The following is a 19,908-nucleotide window of genomic DNA, read 5'->3' on the forward strand; positions in this document are numbered from 1 at the left end:
GTAATTTTAACTTTCTTCACCAGATGCAGAGGGTTTTTGTTTTTTGAAATTAGTTTTGTCATGCCGCTCTCTCCCTTTAAAAAAAAAAAAACATTCGAAAAACAAAAAGAAGCACCACGAGATTCAGAGGTTCGGTAGACCTTGTACCGAGACATACTCAGTATGTGGGTTAGGAGAACAACGGATAAAAATTAGGGGAAATTGGATAAAAAGGATAAAAAAAATAACACTCACATACTGAAAATGCACAACATGGTGGTAAAAGTCTCAGACAAATAGGGTTTAAAATGACATCTTCCACCAACACCTCAGATTATTGTTGTCATATATTATAGTAAGTGATTTGCAAGCTTGTGAGGAATTTACAATAAACAAAAAAATACCTTAAAAAGGATTGCATCACTTAAGAGTTTTTCCATAAATATAAGACTACCTGCTGAAAAGTGCAGGCTCAAACAAGCCCTCTAATGTGAAAAAAGTAATGCTGGATTCATGTCAAAGACGCAGGGAACATTGCTGAGTTCTAGCCAAATGCCCCAGGGTAACTACTGAATGGGAAACTTGTCATTTTCTCTTCCCCCCTTCTTTTTTCCCATTCCTTTCTTGGCTTGGTGTGTCACTTAACACTGCTGTGGTCAAATTTATTTTGCCATCATCACACTTGGTACTGTGCAGCCACCCTTGCAAGACATTTAAACGCATTAACTTTGGAAACAAGGCTTAGCTCGGCACTTCTAGCTTACGGGTGGTGATATTTTATGCCTGTCTGTCAGCAAGACAAACTACCAAGTCAAGCTTGGTGGACAGGTGAAGCGAATCCAGATCACTTTTATTTTAAATTCAAAAACAGATCGTTGGCTTTAGTGGAGAATGGAGTCTCTGGCCAACTTTCTAGTTTACTTATTACCTAGTTGAATCAGTTTTTAAAAAATGGTCATCCAGCCTTTATTTTAATAATATTACTTATAAAAATTCTCATTTTGGAGCATATTCCCTTTTAAACCTGTCTGACTGAACTCACGGACCAAAGTTTCAGGATTCTGGTACTTCATCTGCTTTATTGTCCCAGCTGGTTACTGCTCTATCTGCCAGCCACCGGTGAACAACAGAACACCATGACTACTGCAGTAAACAAGCTTTAAGAAGCTCTTTGTATAAGCGGGCACACAAACACTCACAGTGCAGAGAAATATAGGAAGTAGAGGGTAACACGGCAGAAAGCTTATGTGTTTTTTTAAAGGAAGGTAAGCATTACAGTCACAATGCCCTCCATTTTAAATTTCATAGTTATTATTCTTGGATTTGGTAGTTTTTTTTTAAATTAAATTCTGATAGTTTTTTTGTCTTACTTTTTAATGCATCTTTTCTAAAACTTTTTTAGGAGCAGACACCAAAGATTTAGAACATCGGGTGATGCCAGTGATCCAGGAACCAGCAGACAAAATGTTCTTTGAAAATGCCAGCCTGCAGCAACCACGTCGCCACCACGAATTCTTTCTGCGCAGTAGACCCTACAGGGGCGAACCACCAACAGTGGCAGGTAAAGTCCTGCTGCTCCTTCATACCAGCAACAGATAAAGTTACTTATGCTCTCAAATCCTCCACTGTCAGCTTTAATCATCTAAATTAGTGTTTGTAAAAAAAGCTCAGTGGCAAAGGAAAAAAAGAAAGAAAGTTCAAACACTGAAAAGAGTAAAACAGAAATAGAAACAATGTCCTAGTCAAGAAATAACAAAAGGATTCAAAATTACCGTCATTATTTCTGATCTCGCTTTAATCTCGGTGCACATCACTAAATAAACAGACAGAAATAAAACTTTGTTTTGTTGTCACAAAAATCAGGTCTGTGTGAATGATTAATTGTCACTGCCATTACGCATATTTTATAGAATTTATATGCAAAGTAAACAAGCTGTGAAAAAGAGACCTAACTGGAAAGATTTCAGAAACTGTGAAACTTGTAAAATATGTGTACACACACACACACACACACACACACACACACACACACACACACACACACACACACACACGTAGGAAAATATTTAGTATACACATCCAGAAATGCATATACTATTATATATTGTACATATATTTATTAGTTTCAGATGTAGCCATTCTTGTGTTTTGCTTGTTTACATTATTGTATTTTGCACAACTCTGTTGCTTGTGAAGCTCGCACACAAGAATTTCACTCACATGTGCTGTACCAATGTACCTGCACATGTGATGTGACAATAAAAGTGATTTGATTTGATTTGATTTGATTTAACTGGAATCACTCCAAAGTAGTGGGTTAAAAAAGGGGAACAAGAGTCAACAGTCTACATTTCACCCTTTTTAGGATTCCTCCTCTACCCGGACACACCTGCTAAGATGGAGACCACATCACGTGAGGCTTTCTGCTTCAGGCCTATCCCAGACCAAGATCCAGGCAAAGGTCAACAGACTTGGCTCACCCTAGAGAGTAAACTCATCATGTCTGTATAAAGATAAGACTCATTTATGATGGCACGCAAGGCTGTGGCTTTCTGTTCAGTGCATGTGTGTGTCTTGGAAATGGTTTGGGCAGTGTGCTATGAGTGAGAAGGCAGAGATGGTAGAGATTATAAAGGTGATTTTGTGATTAAAGCTTAGATTAAAAAAAAACCCTACACTGCCATTAAACTGAAAAACACTGTAATAAAGTATTTAATACCTCAAATAGAACATAAGAAAGACCATATAAGGTTAAATGTGAAAATGCTGTTATAGACACAGAGCATCTGGAGGAGTGATATTGTTTTCTCTGCTGTGCAGTGAAATTCCTGCCACTCTTACTCACAGACACAGGATTGGATTGCCCTCAGCAGTAATTATTTGTGTATGTGTTCCCGTGTCCTTCACACAGCTCTGCGACATCCAAAGCAAATGATTTATATTCATAAGAACATTTCATCTCATTTATGTATAAAGTATTATTCTCTCAAGATTAAAATGAAAAAAGCAAATAGTGTAATACATGTAGTATGATCAAGAAAGTAAGAAAGTTTATTTATGGAAAGTGTGATTACTGTTGATGAAATTCTGCCTTTAGCAAAGTTCTGATTACCCTTCAGCAGGCTGTAACACACAACAGGAATCTCACCATTCTCCTCCTGCATCCTCATGATAAACAGGAAGAGGAAACAGACGCGAGGACAGAGAAGTGAGAGGGAATGAGCAAGAAGGCAACCGTGATCACATGTCAGCAGCAGCAAAAAACGAACAGGAAACAGCCCAGATGCAGTCTCAGTATCAGAAAGACTTCCCTCCCCCATCCTCCTGCCACAGGAGGCGGACACCTGCTTTCCCGCAGCCTGACAACATTGGCATTAACCCTGCGTTCAGGTGAGAGCAGGTTTATCATCATCACAGTGTCCTTCATGTAGGGAGCAGCTACTCTGTGTCTGCGTGCTCTGATTCTTCTGATTCACAGGATCAACTTCAGCACGGTCCAAAGAGAGACTTACCCAGGCTGGCCCATCGTGAATGTCGGGTACGGTGGAAGGCAAAGACCAGCTAAGCATGACTTCTAAGTGGCAGTGGAAATCATCTTGCATGTTTGCATACATGCATGATTAATATTAAATGTCAAAGTCATATTTAACAAATGCTTGAAATTTGTCTTGTCCCAGCATGTATTCCCAATAATCATACAGTAATAAACACAAACCAGTGGAAAAAAGCCTCAGTTTTCAGTGTGTTTGACGTATATGTGTTTGCACTAACTTCATTGTCTCTTCGTATAAATAACACTACAATTGACAGCTTACTACTCAGAACATACTTGGAAATAAAAGTCAGTTCTGCCTCTTGTTTTTTTCTGGTACATTAGAGAATTACCTTTTAATGAAATAAGAGATTCATTTCCCGTCATCTTTCATATTGATGACTTCAGAAATACTTGTGCACAGTTTAAGAATCCACCCAGTGACCCATAACTGAAAGCTGATTGACCTCACTGGGCAGGACCGAGGATCAGATGGCTGAGTAAGAGCTGAGTAAGCATTTGATTCAAATTCCTGAGTTGCATGTATATGGAAAAAGGAGTAAATGTGTTTGAATACTGAGTTTTCTTCCCTCAAGTATAAATCTTGCACAACACATCATTACCAACTCTGAAAACAGGGGTCACATGAGGCTACACTGGAAAACTACCCAACTTGGGAAATCTTAAACATGTTGCAACACTTTGACAAACAGTAACACCTTAGATTTCAAAACAATGACGAATTTTATTGTTTATGATATAATCTGATTTACATTTTTTAAAAAGAAATGGGGCTGACAATGTGCTCTTAAACTTATGCTTTTTTAAAAACAAAACAAAACTGCAAACTCATTTTACATTGTGAGTCACATATAGCCTTTGACCTTGAGTGGGCCGGACCAGCGAAACTTCCCTTTCTGTCAGTGAAAAGAAGTTTAACTACACATTTAATCCCTGGAATATCTTAATATCAGAAAAAGAAATGCAGTTTTGTTTGTCTCAGTTTATCTAAATGATAAACAACATTCTGTAGTAAATGGGGAAAAAAGTCTGTTGGGACTTAAATTGCAAGAAATAAAATTTGAATTGTATATGTGGGGTAATAATATTTATGATAACTGTATAAAAGTACAGTTCCGATTTCCCAAAGCAATCCAATTGGACTCTTAAGCAGTGATTCTGGCTGCTGGCGCTCATGTTTGACATGATGGATGTAAGTCTCATTTGGCTGGACACCACCCGTATTGTAATTTTTTCGCTAGAATAAAGACTTGTAAAAAAAAAAAAACCCCAACAAAACACAACAACCCTACTTTGTCATTCCTGAGACTTCCCTGAGAAGAACTGAATATGACAGCCACAGGCAGAGTCCTGATTACCATACAGTACAATCTGAAGAATATCAGCATACAAAAAAGTAACCTTTCACACAAACAGTTATCCAAGTCACACACTCATTCACTGTCCTCCTTTGAAAGCTGAAGTGCTGAAGTGCAGCCACATGCTTCATCTCCGGTCCCGGTGCCTGCTCCTGTCTCCGTGCCTGCGGTCATCCCACTCTCGGCCTCTGTCCCGGTCATCTCTCCTTCCTCTGTTGCCCCACTCTGCTGTTCTGTGTCGGTCCCGATCCTCTCTGGCTCTCCCGCTTGGTCTGTCCCACTCCCTCCCTCCACCACCACCACCTCGTTCCTGCACCGGGTCTACCCCGAGATTGATGGGTTTACGGAAAGGCCTGTCCCTGCCGCCGAACCGCAGCTGTCCGGATTCCTTTTTCCCTCCAAGCCCGCCGCCGAGCCGCCGCGGCACCCATCCTTTAAGAGTCCTCTCTTGCTCAAAATCCACGAACACTTCATGCTGGTCGACCACCAGCTTGTTAGCTGTCCCGACCACAGATCGCTCCTCTTTGTACTCAATGAAGGCATATCCTTTGGAGAAACCCGTGACAATGTCCCGGACCAGCCGGAGCCGCTGGATGTCTCCGTACTTAGAGAACACTTTGTGTAGTTTATCTTCGGTGGTCTGTGGGTTCAAGCGGGACACAAAAAGCGTGAGCAGTGGGTCTCCAACGACGCCTTTGTTGGGCTTGTACCGGGCACCCATGGCCCTCCAGACCGCTCGATCATGGGGTTCCACGTCTGTGCCGTCGATGCTACCAGCTTTCAGCGGGTCGTACACCTTCGCTATCGGACTCCAGTCAGCCATTTTAAACTAGAACGATGGCACAGGAGACTGGCGGGCTTTACAAACAGTTTTCAGGGCTAATATTTCTCTGCATTAGTCGCCAATTACGCGTTAAACCACACCAGTACCGCTGAATCTATTCACTCTTCCAAGTGCATCAACAAAAACATTCCGTAATGAAACGGGGTCCAGTGTGTCACATTTTAAAGTCCCCCTACTCGCCCGACTAAGGATACTAGAGTTCCGCTGTGCTAAGATACTTAGACCAACTTAAAACTTAAATTAAAAATAGATAACGTAGATTAATTATAGCATCAGTCGACAAATTTGCAAGTATGAAGTAAGGTTAATTATTATTAATAATAAATAATACTTTTTATAAAAATAAAAAGTTTATAAATAAAACTTTTTATTCATTGCACAATACTGTCACTTTAAAAAAAAAATTTTTTATATAGTTACACCATAATCAATAGCATAGATAGTGACAGATTAAAGGCAATAGCATTGTTGTGTTATTAAGCCATTGGTCTAGCATGTGCAACCAGGACACCGATTCCTTGATTCTACAAATCATTCTTCCATAATTCTTTTTGACAGTGCTGGTGGAAAGTGCCTTAAAACTTTTACAGATGTTAGACTGAATCGGACATTGCTAGAAAAAATATTAGAGCCCAACCTGATTCCCTCACTGTGAGAGTCACAGCATCCTGTCAGTGTATGTACTCCCTGATTAATATGGCAAGGAATGGCTTATTTGAATGCCGCTTTTTTCACATCTCTGTAGGTCAGTCTTTTTTAGCTACACCACAGAACTCTCAAATGTGCATTTATCTTGTACACAAACGCCTCACAGCTATACCATACCATCGACAGTCAGCTGTGGACACTCTCTTTCAGCATTTGGTTGCTGTGCACTATGTTTCATTTTGGAGTCATGAGGGACATGTCTCTATTTCTATGTCCAGGACCAAAATATGTTGGTTGTAACAAGCGGTTATTTGAGTTACTGTTGCCTAATAAAATGGGTGGTAAGTGTATAAAATGATCTAAAAAGACTGAATGTCAAATGCTATCCAAGTTACAGGTGCCTGAACACTCTTGGGACAATGCATTACAAAAACATTCTTTAATAAAACACTGAAACCACAACAGCTTCTGCTCCACGGTGAATAACTTCTTACAAAAATTGTGAACATGCTTCACTTCATTTTTCTGTACAGTTCCATCTGATACACATGGTACAGTATCAAAAGGGTTTGGAAAGGTGAAACAAATTCTTCTATGTAGTTTATTTAAAAAAGAACTTTTGCTGCGTAGATGCATCTAGTCTTGTTGTTCTAACAGCATAACAATTATACATAAAGGTTGAGAAGGTGTGCTCTTTAGCTCTGCTCCAGATTCATCATTTTCTGAAAGCCTTTACATATCCTCCACACTCCATTTATAGGCCGCTTCCTGCACAGCCTTTTTATCTGCCATCCTCTGGTAGCGTTTCTGTTCAAAACCATTTGACCTGCAAGACACAAATAAAATAACCCTATTAATTATGATACGACAAGCTAAAAGGCCAAAGACAATCCATTCAATTAGGCGCAAATTTAATATAGACGTGGAAAAAAATGATCACAATTTCTTTACCATTAATGTGCAAAATGACAAACTGATGTGTGTATTAAAAACATTCAATATTAAACTACAGTTCTGTCCTCAACAGTTTTCCTCTGTCACCGATGCACAAACTCTACCTGTCAACTCCGTCCCAGCGGTACCCCGGTGGAATATTGAACCGGTTTGGAGGTGGAGCAGGGCCTTTATATCGAGGTTTCTCTAAAAAAATCAAAACAAACATACAAATAAATAAAAATACAAACAGTAGCAAAAACAAAACTGCTGCTATTTAAAAGCTTCTTACAAGGATTGACCTGGTGAAATAAAATAAAGTCATAAATAAAATAAAACATATGTAATGTTAAACATCTTGTGTTTTTGTGCCACGGTCCTTTTTACGCCTGCGCATTGCAGCCATAGGATCGCCTTCTCTTTCCTGTTCTCTCAACATGCGGTCAAGATCCTCAAGTGGCTTAAGGGCTTCGCGCAGCGCTTCCTTAAGTTTCTGGTGATGCATCTGGATCTGTGCCAACCTATACATACATTTTAACATAAACCATTGAACCACTTTTATAATTTTTTATGTGGATATAATCACATAAACTGTGATATTTGAAATGATCATGCACATTTACCCTTTTCCCCACTGAGCGTATTTCTCGTCTCTTGCCGCTTTTTCACCAGCTTTCTTTTTCTGTTCATTTCTCTCTGAATTCAGATCCCTGCTTTTGCCACTTTTGTCTCTGAAAATCGTCTGAGCGTTACGCGATTCATCTGGTCAAAGGGGATGAATGGGTAAGTATGTAGAAACTTCATTATTTAATTTTAGGACTAAATAAAATACGACAATATAGATGATAAGCTGAAATGAGATGCAAAGCTGTATGAAGCTCTTCAATCAATGGGTGTAAAAAAATCTTAAGAGAGAAAAGTTGATGAAACCTTCAAGTGGCTGATTGTGTTTTTCTCTGCGTCTGTTCTCCTTTTGCTCTTTCCTTAAAATGTCCACAGAAACCAGGCCTGGCTTTCCACCAGATAGCATCCTTTGGCCCTGGTTATAAAAAAGAAAAAAAGACAATTGAAAAATATAACATTTGAGTGAAATCAGATTTGACATTAATCTTTGTTCCAACACAGTCTGCTTACCTGTGACTGGCCTGGCCTACGAGGTGGTGACAAATCTCCATCCGAGTCCCTTCCACTCGGTGGCTGCCCCCTGGGTGGAGACTGGTCAGAGTCTGAGCCCCGTTTAGTTTTTGAGGGCCTCCTTGGGGGAGATTGGTCGGAGTCTGAGGCGTTTCCCTTCAGGGGCCTTTTCCTCGGGGGAGACGGATCCGAGTCTGAATCATGTCTATTCTGACCCTTCTTAGCCACCGCTGACCGATGAGGATCCGGTGAGCGTTTTTTACTTAACAAGGATGAGCTGAGCTTGCTTTTGTTGGAGGCTGAATCTGACAAAGACACAGTTAATTTGTTAATTTTCATTTTGTAATGCCTTTTGAACAAAAATTAAAGATTTATTATTAGATCAAGCTATGTCTTTAAAATAAATTTCAATTCAAAACTCATGTTAAATGGGTCTCTGCTTTTTACTTTTATTCATATGCCACACCAGATTCCACTTTACAATTTAAATGGATCACTCACCTTTACTTTGCATTTTTTCTGACTTTCCTGAACACTGTCTTGGTGGTGACAAGTCTGGGGAGTCATGGCGTCTTCTCCTGGGAGGAGAGACATCTGGAGAGTCGTGACGTCTTCTCTTGGGAGGAGAGACATCTGGAGAGTCATGACGTCTTCTCCTGGGAGGAGAGACATCAGGAGAGTCGTGACGTCTTCTCTTGGGAGGAGAGACATCTGGAGAGTTGTGATGTCTAGTCCTGGGAGGAGAGACATCTGGAGAGTCATGACGTCTTCTCCTGGGAGGAGAGACATCTGGAGAGTCGTGAGGTCTAGTCCTGTGAGGAGAGACATCTGGAGAGTCATGACGTCTTCTCTTGGGAGGAGAGACATCTGGAGAGTCATGAGGTCTAGTCCTGGGAGGAGAGACATCAGGAGAGTCGTGACGTCTTGTCCTGGGAGGAGAGACATCTGGAGAGTCATGACGTCTTCTCCTGGGAGGAGAGACATCTGGAGAGTCGTGGCGTCTTGTCCTGGGAGGAGAGACATCTGGAGAGTCGTGAGGTCTAGTCCTGGGAGGAGAGACATCTGGAGAGTCATGACGTCTTCTCCTGGGAGGAGAGACATCTGGAGAGTCGTGAGGTCTAGTCCTGGGAGGAGAGACATCAGGAGAGTCGTGACGTCTTGTCCTGGGAGGAGAGACATCTGGAGAGTCATGACGTCTTCTCCTGGGAGGAGAGACATCTGGAGAGTCGTGGCGTCTTCTCTTGGGAGGAGAGACATCTGGAGAGTCGTGAGGTCTAGTCCTGGGAGGAGAGACATCAGGAGAGTCGTGACGTCTTCTCCTGGGAGGAGAGACATCTGGAGAGTCATGACGTCTTCTCCTGGGAGGAGAGACATCTGGAGAGTCATGAGGTCTAGTCCTGGGAGGAGAGACATCTGGAGAGTCATGAGGTCTAGTCCTGGGAGGAGAGACATCTGGAGAGTCATGACGTCTTCTCCTGGGAGGAGAGACATCTGGAGAGTCGTGAGGTCTAGTCCTGGGAGGAGAGACATCTGGAGAGTCGTGACGTCTTGTCCTGGGAGGAGAGACATCAGGAGAGTCGTGACGTCTTGTCCTGTGAGGAGAGACATCCGGAGAGTACTTCCGACTTCTCTTTGGTGGAGAGATGTCTGGAGAGTCATGCCGGGTCTTTTTGACAGGAGAATCCTGTCCTCTTCTCTTTGAAGACAACTCGGGTGAGTCATGTCGACCTCTGCTTAATGAGCCAGCCTCTGTATTTTGATGTTCTTTTCCATTTCCTTCCTCTGTGTCATCATTTTGATCCACTTTTAGGAGAGGAAGTAAAACTATAGTAAACAACAGTCTTAACTTAATATTGCACAAATCCCCCCCTACTTCTGTGACTTCTTATTTACCTCCAATTGCTTTCCATCTGTTGCTGGTCCTAAAAACTTCCATCTGTTTCACTTCCTCAGGTCGATCATCAATCACCTCAGCAATCTGAACAGTTAACAAGAGATTAAGTTTTAAAACAGAACTTGTTGACATAACAAAATTACCCAAACTACAAGCATACCCATTTAATACAATAGATTAGATTTCAGCATTAAGTAAATGGCCTGTATTTGTATAGCGCTTTACTTAGTCCCTAAGGACCCCAAAGCACTTTACACGTTCAGTCATCCACCCATTCACACACACTGGTGATGGCAAGCTAAATTGTAGCCACAGCCGCCCTGAGGCGCACTGACAGAGGCGAGGCTGCCGGTGTTCCAGATCTACTGGCGTTTAGATCAACTGGCGTTAGTCGAACAGATGTGTGGCAGACTTCCGTTTCAGGAGCTGCTACCTACAGACTAGCAAAAAAACGCCAAATGTGTCATCTGTGACACTTGTGAGGTTATCTCAAACACACTCCGTCAGTCTTGATGCTGTTGAACAACAAAATGTTTAAAAATGTGGCGAGTTTACCTAGGGTTATCCTCATGCGCGACGCGATCGCGAAAACAGCAAACAATTAACACCATGCCGATGTTGTTCACAGGACAACAAGAGTAAACGATCGGGAGACTCTTGTTGTCGTTATCGTTCCCCTCACACGGTTTGTTTCTCCGAATTCAGCGTTTTTGCTTCACAACTAAAGCGAGCAGTTTACTTTGTGTGCACTAACATGGACTCGAGTCAACCAGTGCCACCACTGGCCAAGTGCCACAGCCTACAGCCAGATCAACTTGTGACACACATCTGCAGCACGTCTGAATTCGTTTCATGCACAATACATTTGTACCTTTCAATTGTGTCTGTTTGTGCGTCATGCAAATAAACCTTTGAAATGAATGAAATGACACTAATATTTCACTAGTTTTGTAACATCACATGTCGTTACCGTAGTCTGTGTCTTTTCTCTGCGAACAAACATTTTAGAGTTGGTTGTTATATACAGTCTGTATAAGTGTGGTTAATCTAATAAACATTTGTAAGGAGATGGCAGTTACTGTGAATGTACAGCAGTTACACAGTGATTAGTAATAAACAGTCAGACAATGACCCTGACTTTCTCATTCAGTCTTGTAGATTGAATGCACCTTCTGTGGAAAGTGGTACCACACAGTGTGTGTGGACTTCCCCTGTGCAGAAGGCGACTACAAATGTTGTGCATGTTAAATAAACAGAAAAAAGTGATCCCTGTTGTCTTTGCTTACTGATTGTTTTCAGTGTTGACAAGCCACATTGCTGCCATTGCATCTTTCAACATGTTTGTGGGTAGATTTGGATGTACCAGGGGTAAGTGCAGCCACTCAGCCTCTACTCAATGTCATCATAGCAAGTTAATCTAGTAGTGGGCTATGGTATTTGGCCACAGGTGGCAGCAGTGGACTGACCTCCATTTGAAACTGCTCCAGCTGCTGTGTGATAGTGGATCTGCTACAAATTGAAGATCATATGGAAGTTTTGGAAATTAACCCTTGTATTATGTTGAAAAACAAAAAAGTGACATTGATTTTGTTGCGGGTCATTTTGACCCATACTGTGTAAATCCACTCAGAATTGTCAAGAAACTGCAATAAAACAATAGCACCTTTATTTTCCATCAGATAAACATGTAGAACACAGACATACAACAGTGACTTTCCATAACTATTTTAGGAACAATTTGGTTTTTCGTTCTTACAAACACGTATTTTGAACTTGCCCAACGTTCTCAGTTTTTCAATGCTCAACATTTTCGATTTTGTCCACATGATGGACAGAATGTAACTGTGTGCTTTCTGCAGATGTACTTCTTGTATTTCTCACAAAAAGTGCTTGTTTTCAAACAGGAATCTTCCTAACTAAGATTTAAAACAAAAGATTTCTACGTCTCCTCCAGTCTCACAAACAGAACCAATCGACACACCTGAGTCACTGACTTTCTTATATCCACTCACTCTCACTGGCTCTGTTTATTACTAATCACTGTGTAACTGCTGTAAATTCACAGTAACTGCCATCTCCTTACAAATCTTCATTGGATTAACCACACTTATACAGACTGCATATAACTACCAACTCTCCAGCCATGTTGATGGATTGCCTATATTGGCTGGAAATATTAATTTCCAGAGAAAGGACACAGACAGACGATGCTTACAGGATGTGATGTGACAACACTAATGAAATATTGACGTGTCATATTTGTCCAAGGCGTATTTCATTGTTATGGAAAAAGAGAATATTAAAATCATGATGACCAATTGGAGCAGTGATTTCTATGACTTTGTGTATATAATTTGGAATTTTGTACAAATGTAGGCCAATAAGGAATATATGATATCATTTCATTCTTTTCAAACAGACACAATTGAAAGGTACAAATGTATTTTGCATGAAACACTGGGTTTAACAAAAACAACAACATTATCAGTACCCTCAGGTGAGGAAGTACCTTGTTCATGTGTGGTGGCAGCTGGGGACCTATGAAGCCAACACTGTTGTGAGGCATGGTGGCGATGGTGCCTGGGCTCACCACCGGCTGGGGAGATGCCTGACCAGATATGCCAGCGTTATGGTTCAAGTGGCTGTAGTCCCCAGTTTTTCCCACATCTGTGCACCTGATGACATGGAAAAAAGAATATTAACCATGACAAAGCATCAACATTATAACATTAGGTTATAATAATACATTTTCTACAAGAAAAGTGAGAATAAACATGTCTACATTATTAAATAATGATGGGAAAAGTTCTACTGAAGGAATAAGCCTAGAATGTTTAAAAATACCGATGTTTACTCACTTGATGTAGAAGAGGACATAGGCCTGCTGGTTGAGAACAGTGCTAATGTCACTGACTGACACGGACGAGTCATTCATCTGAAACCACTGCTCATTGCTGGCCTGTGAGACAGAATGAGAGAGATGTGACACAGCAGATTCAGTTTCTGAATTGAATTTGAGCTAAAAAGAAGAATCTTATGGTTATATAGGGGTCTTTTTTTTCTTTCTTTCAATGCATACAAAGTAGTTTTCTGCTGAAATGTGTTGTTTATGGTGTTTGTTTGTTTGTACTACGCAACAGCAGCATTCAAACAGATTCGGGCACAGCCAGTACCTTAATATAGCAGAAATAGTGTCCAGTATGACAACTCAATCCAGAGTGAACCAGCACAGCATACAGCCTGTAGAGCTGGGGCTCCCCGTGGGACTGCGACATGAAGGGCCGCAGATCCAGATGCTCCAAATACTTCACATCCTGATGACCACCAAACAAAAAAATTCAAACATTACATGCAAATATCCTGTTTTATAATAAAACAAAGCATCTGTCATGTATCTTTATGACTTAAGCAGACACTATTGGCCATTTGCCTTTGTGATTTTGCCTCCACTGAAGTCTGCAAAGCGTTTGAGTGAGATGGTGAGCACATTGGCGCTGCGATGGATTGTAAATCTTTTTGAGGCCGTTACCATTTTGTTGCACCTGAAGGAAACAAACATTCAGCTTGTTGACAAAAATCACACCTAAACACTAAAACTCATCATGGTTTGGCATCTCTTTGACTTACTTGGTGCATTTATAAGCATTTTCACCACCCAGCTGTTCTGGCTTGACAAACTGCTCCAGAGCTTTGGAGACATTTGGAGCAGTCTATATGAACAGAGAGAGAGAGGAAAAACCTCACACTCCATAATGCAGAGAATACATAGTAGCAACGTCACTTTGAATGTTGTCCAATTACCTTAATTTCCAGAGTGACATCCAGAAAAGGGTCAAATGTATCTGAGACAGCTTTGCAGTTTAAACATTTAACTGAAACAGAAATCAGTGCTATGAGTATCACACAAGCTGTAAGACATAAAAAGACAAATAAAAGAAAAATAAATCAAACCTTAAAAAACAGTGACTTACCTCTGGATCTTAGGTACCCGCCAAACACTTGATGGATGAAAGAGGTTGCCTGCGTTTGCCTGTCCAATCTATAATAAAAAGATAAAGCACAAAAGTTAACTAATAAGGACAGTGCAACAATTAACTGACTGACCATTTATTTTTTAGCATTTTGGAACCAGACAATCACTTTACAGTATTCAAGTAGCAGAAAAGACAATAGGAGGAATTGGAGCACGATTAATTACTTAAGAGGCCATCTGCTGCTACACGGGAAGAATTGATTTGATGAGAATTGACACTTTAGGTTCTTAAAAAAAGAAATGAATTAATAAATTATTTTTAGGAGTCTAACAAGAAGCACAACACTCAGCCCAGTGCATCTGTTAAACGTGTAGTTTTGGTTAAATGTGCACATAGACTTCGAAGCTCTATAGTAACACATAGAAAAACCTGGATTTTCTGAATTTTGCTGCTGCAATAATAGCACTAATGCCATTAGGGTGAATAAGAGATGACCTGAGGGGTTGAGTGCTCCTGCTCACACTGCTTACCCTGTTGCCTCAGAAGAAATCTATACTAGACACTAAGTCTGGCAGCTCTCTGCCATAATCCCAGACACCTGTTTTACTACACGTTTAAGCCGCTTCTGATCTTTTCAAGCCCTGTTACCAAAACAAGCTACCACACCCAGTGTAAGAATACTTTCTGTGTTGGAGCAGTCAAGTTCATTAAAAAACTTGATATAATAATGAGGTATTATATCAAGTGGCTTGCCTAGTATGTAAACTGAGGTGTCAGTCCGGCAAGAGACTGAGGAATCTGCATTTCTGAAAAATACTCTCAGCAATTGAAGCATTAATAGTTAAAAGGAACTAGTATAAACTGCACTTCCTGAAAAACAGGATAAAGGATTTATTTCATATTCTCCTACTGTCACGGTGTTACCTCTACGTAGCTAATTATGGATCTTACTACATAATAAAGTGCAAACACTGTCAAGCCCAAGTAAAAATATTTTTGTGTGTTTAACTTGTTTAGAATGCATGCAATGTAAAATGACACTCACTTGGTTCCAGGTAAGCAGGACCTTTGCATAGCATCCACTGTGCACCGCAGGAATTCATGAGCATCTTCCTGGCTTCCATAGCGGAAGTGGTTTGCAATCCCTGTGTGAGGGGAACGAGGAAAAACAGAACCAAAAAACAAAGCAGGAGGTGAATTATTGTAAAGGATACCACAGTTAAATGCAAGTTTACACTTATTTAAAAACAGAATTCAAAATCCCTCCAGATTATTTCCCTCCAAAATTACAAAAGGTAAACAGTCACACAGCGCCTCCTATCATTAAAATATAGGTAAACACTTTGCACAGAGCACAGCAACAACAGTCATCCACTTACACCCAAGCTCATTGAGTACACCAATGGGCTTAATGACATTCCCAGAGTTGGTAAAAACCTGAATGATGTGGTTTTGCATGGTACACATCATACAGAACCCTGGCTCATGACCTGCAGCAGAGACAGAGACAAAATACTGAGTGAGTAAGGAGTGATACAATGTGAGAATCAGCGCAGGACTGCGTAACACCACTGTTGGTGAAATAAACGTACATGTTTTGGAGTGCTCCCGCGTCAGCATGTAGTTTGCTAAAGGAGGGGTGTAGCTGAGACACTGCAGGGCTGAGTTGAGGAAGCAGGTGTTCCCCATGTTCTGGAGGCCTGCACCAATGAGGTGAACCTGGGCCCAATTTAGGCTGAGCCGATCTGGTGAGAACAGCACCTTCTGGGGCAAGTCAATTCCATCGCCACTGTTGATCACTGACACACAGAGCCACAATTATTACTAAAAATCTGTTTCAATACATTTTAAAAAGGAGATAATTTAATGCCACCTTACTTATACAACCACACACTGGCACATGGCAAAGTCATGTCAGGACATCACAGTAATAGCTACAACTATTAACAGTTATATAATGTGATTCTGGCCACTGTGAAAAACTCCTAAACAGCCTCAGGAAGAAAGATAGGACAATTTGCCTTCTCCTTTGTTTCTGCTAAACAAGTTGGGCTGCCGGTCTTTATATAAAAACAGCAATTGCATCACGAGCTGAAGTGACTGATCATGCAAAGCTGGATGCATTACATAACTGGATGAATGAACGGAGAAGGGAAGCAGCAACACAACACCCACAAAAGCAGTTGTCAAACTTGTGTGAAAGCAGAAGCAAAAAGATTAGCTGTACGTTACTAAAACCAATTCTGACAAATATGGGTAAATAATGGCTAAAAAGTGTGGTTCCATATTTGCTAAAACTGGTTGGAAAACTATTCTGTCTGACAATAAAAATCTTCAAACAGCTTAAAAAGACATTTTGAAAAAAAGCCAGGCTTTGCTCTGACCTTGGTCCTTGGGCTGGTCCTCAGAGGAGGGTGTACTCTGAGGACCAGCCCCTTGGTCCTTGGGCTGGTCCTCAGAGGAGGGTGTACTCTGAGGACCAGCCCCTTGGTCCTTGGGCTGGTCCTCAGAGGAGGGTGTACTGTTGTACACAGCAGCTCCAGGTCCGAGTCCGGCTGACTCGTGGTCAGACTTTTCTGAAGATCTGTCAACTATGGTCATTGTTCATAGCTGCATTAGGAACATAGACACATACGTTTATGAACTGAAAACAAAACAAAACAAAAAAAACAACAACAACTCATTGTTATTTTGGAAAAAGGGAAAGGGAAAGAAAACTTAAATACTACATCAATCCTACACTGGTTAGGTAGCAGTACAGTGAGTTTGGACAACAACAACTAAATACAAAAGCCACATTAACAGATTATACCCAATTTCGCTGTGCAAAAAACTGCACAATGACAATAAAAAGCTTTAAGTCTCTTATAGCTTATAGTTAAATAACGCTATATTAAACACTGCCCTCATACCATCGCCTAAACTTTCAGCAAACAAGTATCAGAAATTGTGTTAGATTGGATGATTTGTTTACATTCAAAAACAGACTAGCATAAGTGAGAGCCAAATATTAGTTTTTGACCGTTTGTTTTTATTTGAATCATCTTGTCAGATTCCTTTTAAATAACAAACACCAGTAGACAAGAGTAACTTTCGACATCTAATTTAACTCTGTCCAACTAACAAACTTAAAATATCGACAAAAATTAGTGTTTAGAAAACTCAAGAGGGGAAATGCCAGATAACCCACTCGACCGAGGAAATTTCCAAGTCGGAAGCACGTTTACAACAGAAGCAGCTGTTCCCTCCCACCTGCTCTTACAGAGTGGCTCACATTGGCTAAATGACGGCTGCTAGGCCTTTAACACGCAGCGTCGCAAAACCTCAAGAAAACACACAAAAAACCCTGATCATATCAGACGGAGAGCAAGTTGAGAGCTTACCAGTCTTGTCGATTTCCGAGATGGACTGACGCGCACTTAAAGAAGATGCAAAAACCATGGAAACCACATAAACATATTTGTACATTAACATAAAGCTGTTGTACACACACACACACACACATATGAAGAGAGAGAGAGAGTATGCATAGTATGCAAACGGCTACCAAACAGCCATCATAATTCGTCATACAATGAGAACAGAACAAATCAACAATTGTTATAAACACTGAAAAGTTATAAACACTGAAAAGAGTAAAACAGAAATAGAAACAATGTCCTAGTCAAGAAATAACAAAAGGATTCAAAATTACCGTCATTATTTCTGATCTCGCTTTAATCTCGGTGCACATCACTAAATAAACAGACAGAAATAAAACTTTGTTTTGTTGTCACAAAAATCAGGTCTGTGTGAATGATTAATTGTCACTGTCATTAAGCATATTTTATAGAATTTATATGCAAAGTAAACAAGCTGTGAAAAAGAGACCTAACTGGAAAGATTTCAGAAACTGTGAAACTTGTAAAATATGTGTACACACACACACACACACACACACACACACACACACACACACACACACACACACACGTAGGAAAATATTTAGTATACACATCCAGAAATGCATATACTATTATATATTGTACATATATTTATTAGTTTCAGATGTAGCCATTCTTGTGTTTTGCTTGTTTACATTATTGTATTTTGCACAACTCTGTTGCTTGTGAAGCTCGCACACAAGAATTTCACTCACATGTGCTGTACCAATGTACCTGCACATGTGATGTGACAATAAAAGTGATTTGATTTGATTTGATTTGATTTAACTGGAATCACTCCAAAGTAGTGGGTTAAAAAAGGGGAACAAGAGTCAACAGTCTACGTTTCACCCTTTTTAGGATTCCTCCTCTACCCGGACACACCTGCTAAGATGGAGACCACATCACGTGAGGCTTTCTGCTTCAGGCCTATCCCAGACCAAGATCCAGGCAAAGGTCAACAGACTTGGCTCACCCTAGAGAGTAAACTCATCATGTCTGTATAAAGATAAGACTCATTTATGATGGCACGCAAGGCTGTGGCTTTCTGTTCAGTGCATGTGTGTGTCTTGGAAATGGTTTGGGCAGTGTGCTATGAGTGAGAAGGCAGAGATGGTAGAGATTATAAAGGTGATTTTGTGATTAAAGCTTAGATTAAAAAAAAACCCCTACACTGCCATTAAACTGAAAAACACTGTAATAAAGTATTTAATACCTCAAATAGAACATAAGAAAGACCATATAAGGTTAAATGTGAAAATGCTGTTATAGACACAGAGCATCTGGAGGAGTGATATTGTTTTCTCTGCTGTGCAGTGAAATTCCTGCCACTCTTACTCACAGACACAGGATTGGATTGCCCTCAGCAGTAATTATTTGTGTATGTGTTCCCGTGTCCTTCACACAGCTCTGCGACATCCAAAGCAAATGATTTATATTCATAAGAACATTTCATCTCATTTATGTATAAAGTATTATTCTCTCAAGATTAAAATGAAAAAAGCAAATAGTGTAATACATGTAGTATGATCAAGAAAGTAAGAAAGTTTATTTATGGAAAGTGTGATTACTATTGATGAAATTCTGCCTTTAGCAAAGTTCTGATTACCCTTCAGCAGGCTGTAACACACAACAGGAATCTCACCATTCTCCTCCTGCATCCTCATGATAAACAGGAAGAGGAAACAGACGCGAGGACAGAGAAGTGAGAGGGAATGAGCAAGAAGGCAACCGTGATCACATGTCAGCAGCAGCAAAAAACGAACAGGAAACAGCCCAGATGCAGTCTCAGTATCAGAAAGACTTCCCTCCCCCATCCTCCTGCCACAGGAGGCGGACACCTGCTTTCCCGCAGCCTGACAACATTGGCATCAACCCTGCGTTCAGGTGAGAGCAGGTTTATCATCATCACAGTGTCCTTCATGTAGGGAGCAGCTACTCTGTGTCTGCGTGCTCTGATTCTTCTGATTCACAGGATCAACTTCAGCACGGTCCAAAGAGAGACTTACCCAGGCTGGCCCATCGTGAATGTCGGGTACGGTGGAAGGCAAAGACCAGCTAAGCATGACTTCTAAGCGGCAGTGGAAATCATCTTGCATGTTTGCATACATGCATGATTAATATTAAATGTCAAAGTCATATTTAACAAATGCTTGAAATTTGTCTTGT

The 19,908-nt window shown here is 40.6% G+C and overlaps 3 protein-coding genes across 6 annotated transcripts; 1 reads left to right on the plus strand and 2 right to left on the minus strand.

The window, feature by feature from the left end:
- The first annotated feature begins 1,145 nt into the window (after nucleotides 1–1,145).
- Nucleotides 1,146–4,810, plus strand: LOC309716081 (uncharacterized protein). The gene is made up of 5 exons (XM_082549667.1): nucleotides 1,146–1,244; nucleotides 1,382–1,540; nucleotides 2,345–2,440; nucleotides 3,159–3,369; nucleotides 3,458–4,810. Exons 2-5 carry the CDS (start codon nucleotides 1,414–1,416, stop codon nucleotides 3,555–3,557), a joined length of 534 nt encoding a protein of 177 aa, XP_082405793.1. The 5' UTR covers nucleotides 1,146–1,244; nucleotides 1,382–1,413; the 3' UTR covers nucleotides 3,558–4,810.
- On the minus strand, nucleotides 4,237–6,005 carry LOC309716080 (U11/U12 small nuclear ribonucleoprotein 35 kDa protein-like). Its single transcript, XM_082549666.1, has one exon. It carries the CDS (start codon nucleotides 5,711–5,713, stop codon nucleotides 5,018–5,020), a length of 696 nt encoding a protein of 231 aa, XP_082405792.1. The 5' UTR covers nucleotides 5,714–6,005; the 3' UTR covers nucleotides 4,237–5,017.
- Nucleotides 6,006–6,806: 801 nt separating this feature from the next.
- LOC309715325 (uncharacterized protein) lies at nucleotides 6,807–17,747 on the minus strand. Of its 4 annotated transcripts, XM_082548353.1 has the most exons (19): nucleotides 16,702–17,672; nucleotides 15,910–16,116; nucleotides 15,697–15,807; nucleotides 15,363–15,462; nucleotides 14,315–14,382; nucleotides 14,145–14,215; nucleotides 13,971–14,053; nucleotides 13,774–13,885; nucleotides 13,517–13,657; nucleotides 13,202–13,302; nucleotides 12,853–13,018; nucleotides 10,343–10,427; nucleotides 8,951–10,252; nucleotides 8,450–8,754; nucleotides 8,246–8,354; nucleotides 7,939–8,077; nucleotides 7,691–7,836; nucleotides 7,441–7,522; nucleotides 6,807–7,208 (listed from the first exon to the last, which is right to left on the minus strand). In XM_082548353.1, the coding sequence occupies exons 1-19, from the start codon at nucleotides 16,916–16,918 to the stop codon at nucleotides 7,115–7,117; spliced, it is 3,639 nt and encodes a 1,212-aa protein (XP_082404479.1). In that variant the 5' UTR covers nucleotides 16,919–17,672; the 3' UTR covers nucleotides 6,807–7,114. The 4 variants fall into 4 exon arrangements, with proteins under 4 accessions (XP_082404479.1, XP_082404476.1, XP_082404477.1 ...); XM_082548350.1 differs by lacking the exons at nucleotides 6,807–7,208; nucleotides 7,441–7,522 and adding an exon at nucleotides 17,701–17,747 and having other exon boundaries at nucleotides 7,553–7,836; nucleotides 16,702–16,927; XM_082548351.1 differs by lacking the exons at nucleotides 6,807–7,208; nucleotides 7,441–7,522 and having other exon boundaries at nucleotides 7,553–7,836; nucleotides 16,702–16,927; nucleotides 17,230–17,245.
- Nucleotides 17,748–19,908: the final 2,161 nt, after the last annotated feature.

This window comes from Aulonocara stuartgranti (assembly GCF_965226115.1).
Source record: "Aulonocara stuartgranti genome assembly, chromosome: 10".
In the NCBI taxonomy this organism is placed as follows: Eukaryota; Metazoa; Chordata; class Actinopteri; order Cichliformes; family Cichlidae; genus Aulonocara; species Aulonocara stuartgranti.